This window comes from Fonticula alba (genome assembly GCF_000388065.1).
Source record: "Fonticula alba strain ATCC 38817 unplaced genomic scaffold supercont2.14, whole genome shotgun sequence".
Lineage (NCBI taxonomy): Eukaryota > Rotosphaerida > Fonticulaceae > Fonticula > Fonticula alba.
The window spans coordinates 371,731-376,964 of NW_009242984.1; the positions used below are offsets into that span (position 1 = coordinate 371,731).

At 69.5% G+C, this 5,234-nt stretch overlaps 2 protein-coding genes across 2 annotated transcripts in view; both read left to right on the plus strand.

Annotated features, from left to right (window-relative positions):
* Positions 1 to 2,121, plus strand: part of H696_05832 (hypothetical protein) — a gene marked incomplete at its 5' end in the record, with an annotated part of 3,219 nt that extends 1,098 nt beyond the window's left edge. The window contains 2 exons of the mRNA XM_009499633.1: positions 97 to 1,549; positions 1,815 to 2,121. Of these exons, the coding sequence (XP_009497908.1) occupies positions 97 to 1,549; positions 1,815 to 2,072 (1,711 nt within the window). The 3' untranslated portion in view covers positions 2,073 to 2,121. The remainder of the gene's footprint in view (positions 1 to 96; positions 1,550 to 1,814) is intronic.
* Positions 2,122 to 2,931: 810 nt separating this feature from the next.
* H696_05833 (hypothetical protein) overlaps positions 2,932 to 5,234 on the plus strand; it is a 3,782-nt gene continuing 1,479 nt past the window's right edge. Inside the window, exons 1-3 of the mRNA XM_009499634.1 lie at positions 2,932 to 3,163; positions 3,340 to 3,540; positions 3,688 to 4,889. Of these exons, the coding sequence (XP_009497909.1) occupies positions 3,082 to 3,163; positions 3,340 to 3,540; positions 3,688 to 4,889 (1,485 nt within the window). The 5' untranslated portion in view covers positions 2,932 to 3,081. The remainder of the gene's footprint in view (positions 3,164 to 3,339; positions 3,541 to 3,687; positions 4,890 to 5,234) is intronic.

Here is a 5,234-nt window from a genome sequence, read left to right on the forward strand (position 1 = left end):
CACTCATGCCCCACCCCACCCCCACACCCCCACACCCCCCCGGTAACCGGCCAATGCCACCGAACACCACCACCCCTCCCGGTCGCCTGCCTGCAGCGAGCTCCTCTCGGTCAGCGTGCTCCAGACGCGCAGCATCCAGCAGCGTCTGGATGTCGAGACGAAGAAGCTGTACGGCGAGCGCGCCGGAGCCAAGCTCCCCTCGGCCTTCGCCAGCGCCCTGTCGGGATTCCAACAGGCGGTGACCAATCTGCACGCCACGTCGCACTTCATCCTCGGCATCACGTCGACCGCCGGCGGCCCGAGTGGCAGCAGCAGCAGCAGCAGCAGCAGCAGCAGCAGCAGCAGCGGCGGCGGCGGCGGCGGCACCGCCCGCACGCAGCAGCCCGGCAGCGGGACCACCGGCAAGGCCACCGCCAACCGGGCCGCGACTCGGGCCCCCGGCGCTTCGAGCACCGGGCCAGGCGCCACCAGCCCCGGCCAGGGGGGAGCGTCCGCGGCACCGATGCCGCTGCTGCTGCTGGACCGCAAGCGCTGCCAGCAGGTGACCGACACGCTGACCGCCATCGCCGACGAACTGACGGCCTTCATCCCGGCCCTGGCACGGGCCACCTCGCCGGAACTGCTCAAGGCCTACAGCCGCCGGGGGATTCGCCAACTCCCCCGGGCCGACCGGATGCAGCTGCTGGACGCGGCCACCGACGCGCGGGTGGCCATCCGCCTGTATGCGGAGCTGGCCCGGGCCACCCTGGATACGTGGCTCCCCGGGCGCGAGTGCCTGGAGGCGGCCATCGTCCTGCTGGAGGCCGAGCACTCGGCCTCCGGGGCGGCGGAGGCCGACTCGTCCGACTCGTCCGGCTCCGAGTCGCACACCTCGGACCATGAGTCGACATCCGGCGGCGAGTGGACCGATGGCGAAACCGAGCGCCGCCAAGCGCATGCCGGGCTGTCGGAACTTCGCCGGCAGCTGGTGGCCGCCACGGCCGGGCAGAACCCCAGCTTCATCGGGGTCGTGCGCACGGACCTGGACACCCGGCGCCTCATGCGAGCGGCCATTCGCGATGTGCAGGACCTTTGCTCCTTCTACTATGCCGGGCTCTTCCCGGATATCATCGAGCCGCTGTTGGACATCGGCAGCCGGCATTTCTCCACCGACCGGAGTTCCCTGCACACGGCCTACATCCCGGCGCACTTGTCCTTCATCATCTCCGAGGTGTTGAAGAATGCGGCGAATGCCGCCTGTGACCGGGACATCGAGGCCCACGAGCCGGCCCGGCGCTTTGCCCTGACCCATGACAACATTCGCCCGGTGTACTTCCGGCTGAGCCGGCTGACGGCCACCGCGGCCGCCCGGTGCCTGCCCAACTCGCCGGTCTTCGCGCGGGCGCGCGACCTGCCCGGAACCGCAGCCAAGGGCCCCGCCGCCGCTGGGGATGCCATTGCCGCGGCCGCCGCACAGTCCCTCCCCGAGGTGGTATGCATCCAGGTGGCCGACTCCGGCCATGGGATTCCCTCCAACATCGACAATGTCTGGGACTATGGCTTTAGCTCGGTACGGCGTTCTCTCGCCCTCCCCCCTCCCCCCTCTCCTCCGCGGGCCTCCTTCGTGGTTGGCACATGCATGCTCGCTGCCTGGCCGGCCGGTCGGCTGGTGCACGCGGATGCGACCCGCCTCTCTCCCTCCCAGTATATATATATATATACATATGTATATATGTCACTTTCTTCCTCCCCTCCTCTGCCTTTCTCTCGGTCCCCCTTTTTGCCTTGCCCTGTCTCACACACGCATACACACACACACACACACACACACACAGAGACCCATCCACGATAGCCACAGCGACGCGAACCATTTCGCCTTGCAGGCACAGACCGGCATGCAGTCCGGGTCCGGGGCCTCGCTGGCGGGCTTCGGCTTCGGCCTGCCCCTGGCTCGGCGGTATGCGCGCTTCTTCGGCGGGGACATCTTCGTCCGCAATGGCCCCAAGTCCCCGTTCCCCGAGGATATCCTGCCCTCGCTGCCGGGATCCGGCTGCCATGTGGACATTTTCCTGGTGGTCCCGGCCAAGAAGTGAGGAGGGGCCCCGGCCAGGGTCTCCTGCCGGCCTCGCCCGCCCGCCCGCCCGCCCGCCCGCCCGCCTGTGCTGACCCGGGGTCACGCGCCGTGTGTGGCCCCCTTTCCTCCCCTTGCGGCATAGACGCCGGGCAATGGCGCGCGTGCGCGCGCTGCCCCCGGCACACTGGGACATGGCGCCATGTGAGACGAGGAATAAACACGCTGTGTATATGGATGTGGCATGTGGCCCCCGGCCGTTGTGGCCGCACGCCGGCAGAAGGACAGGCGGGAGACCCCCCCCACATACAGGGGAAAGGGCCAACGGCGGCAGACGCCCATGACTCGATTGGGGAGGCGAGGGGAGGCAGACTGAAATGTGGCGAGCGCCGGCGGCGCCTCGCCCTTTGCGCGCATGCACCCCTTTCACCAGGGCCATCTCAATATACCGTATCGGCTTGGCCATTTTTGACACGCCGCCGTGCGCGAGCCGCACGCATTTGCCCCAAGCATGGAAGCCCGATCCATCGGCAGCGGAAGCGAAACGTTGGGAGCTTGGCGGGGTTCGGGAGTCCACGTTATTGTCTGCCTGCACGTGCGGGGCACATGCCAGCGGTCCAAGCCTTTCCTCGATCGAACATCGCGTGTGCCCCCGTGTGTGGCGGGCTCGCATGCTGCCGCGGCGCTGCGAGCATTACACACGCAGGGAGCCCACGCAAGGTAAGCCCCCCCCCCCTCCCCCCCCCCGCACCACCCTGCGCCACGGCGCCACGCCACGCTCACGCCGGCATATCAGCCCCCGGGCTTGACTCGAGGCCCCGGCCAGGCAATCCACAAACTAGACTTCCCTCCAGCTGCCTACTCCCCCCCCCCCCTCTCCCCCTGCCTTTCGGTCCCTTCCTTTTTGTCTCTCCTCCCCTTGCCGGCAGCCCCCTCCCGCCCGCTTGGCCGGACATTCGCCCGCCCCTGTCCCATCCTACGCCCGGCAGCCACCTGTCCGTGCACTCTCTATTGCCGTGCGCCAGCCCCAGATGTCGGAGAGTGGTGCCCCCATCGCCAGGTCCCGGATCGCCGCGGCGGCCCCTGGAGCCCTGCCGGGCCTCGCTCCCTCCGGTGCGTGGCAGCCACCCCCCCTGGGGGCAGCTGGCATGCGCAGTGTCGGCCAGCATTCTGGCCGGAGTGTCACAGAAGCACTGACCCATGCATGGCAATGGCCTTCTCCCTCCCTCCCTCCCTCCCTCCCTCCCTCTCTCTCTGCCTCTTTTGTTGTTCGGTGACCTGGCGCACAGTGCGCATTGCGGCTCCTGGTGGCGCGGCCCCCGCCACAGGCGGGGTGGTTTTTCGCCGCCCCGGGCACAGGTCGCGCCAGCGATCGGAGCCGGCCACCCATGCCACCCCGCCGGCGCAAAGCCCGCTCGAGGCGCCACCCGACGACCTGGTCTTTCTGCGTGTGAAGCGTCGCCGGAATGATGAGCCACTGGATACTTTCGGTGCGCCACGGGCCAGGGCGGCCAAGGACCCCCCCCCCCCTCCACTTTCCCCCCTCCACTTTCCCCCCTCCCTCCTCCCATTGGACGCCCTCCTGCTCTCGAGACCCGCTGGCTAACACCCCCGGCTCGGCCTTTCGCTGGACACAGTTGTTCCGGACAGTGCGACCCCGTCGGACGCGGCCGGGGCCAAGCGCATGCGGCTCTTCCGCCGGGCGGTAACCACGCAATCGTCCTCCAGTCTGCCGACCCTGCTGCTGGATCCCAAGCGCCGGCATGACGCCATGCAAAATCTGACCGCCGGTCAGCCGAGCACCGGAGGCGCGGTGTCGACCGCGGAGGCGCCAGCCCAGGGTACTCGAATGGCCGGGCCGGCAGCCGGCGATGCTGGCGGGGCTGTCCCGGCTGCCAGCTCGGCCGCGACCCGGCGCCCGGAAGAGGCCGAGGGGGTGGACCTGGCCATGCTGGTCCCCCCCGGCCCGGGGCCAGCCAAGCGGCCGACGGTGGGTCTCTTCAAGCCAACCATCCCGAAGTCCGGGCCTCGAGCCCCGGGCCCGTTCACGGCGGCGGCGGCGGCGGCGACGGCGGCGGCGGCGGCGCCGCCCACCGGGCCTTCGACGTCCGGGGACCGGCCGCTGAGTCCGCCGCTGAGCCCGGCCTTCCCGCCGCATCCCCTTTGGGGGGGGCCGGCCCCGCCGACGAGTGGCAGCCCCCGGCGGGCGGCTGGTCCCGGGGTCGGGGCCCAGGCCCTCCCGTCGGGGGAGATGCTGCTGGAGGCACGGACTGACCGGATGCGGGAGGATCGGGCCTCCTCGCGCCAGCAGACCTTCCGGATTGCGCGCCTTCGACGGGCGGCCCCCACGGCGCTGGATGCCAGCCGACTGACGGCGGCCGAGCGAGCCAGCGCCGCGCCTCTGGCCGCCGGAGCCCGGCTCATCGACTTGGAGGCCCTGGCGGAGGGGCATGCGGATCGGGCGGCCGGGCTGCCGGCCGACCCGTCCATCCTGGGGCCTACCGGGGACCGGCATTCGGAGTATGTGTACGATGTGTACTGCGAGGCGGATGCCGGGGCGGCCGGGGGCCCGGGAGGGCATGCCGGCCGGGCTGGCATCGATGCCGATGACGCTGGCACCATCGAGTCCTTCGATGAGAGCCTGCTGCGGTATGCCAATGCTCCGGAGCCCTCCGGCCCCGGGGCCGTGGATGTGGAGAACTACTTCTGGTTCGATGACTATGACGATATGCTGGCCAATGAGTATGACCAGGATGCCATGGACGACGATGAGGACTCCAATGCCGAGGACTTCTGGGCCAACGATTACCCCGATGAGGAGGAGGACTTTGAGGACTACGTGCGTCCGGTGGCGTGTGCTGCTGTTGTGCATCGGTGCTGTGGGGTTTTTTTTTTGTGTATCTGCATATGCGCATGTGTGGGCGAATGCATTTGCGCCTGTCGCCGTATGCCCTGTGGGGGCTGCGCACAGTGCATTGCCCGGGCCGATCCCGGTTCCTGTCTAACCTGTGTCTTTTCCTTTTCCACCCACTGGAACGCCCATCGCCCTGGGAACCCCGTGCGGGATTATCCCCCCCCCCCCCCCCCCCCCCCCCCCCCTTTCTCCCTCGGCCCTTCGCAGCAACTTCCAGATGTGTCCTCCCCCCCCCTTCCGCCTTTTGGGTCTGCTGACAATTCGCCCCCC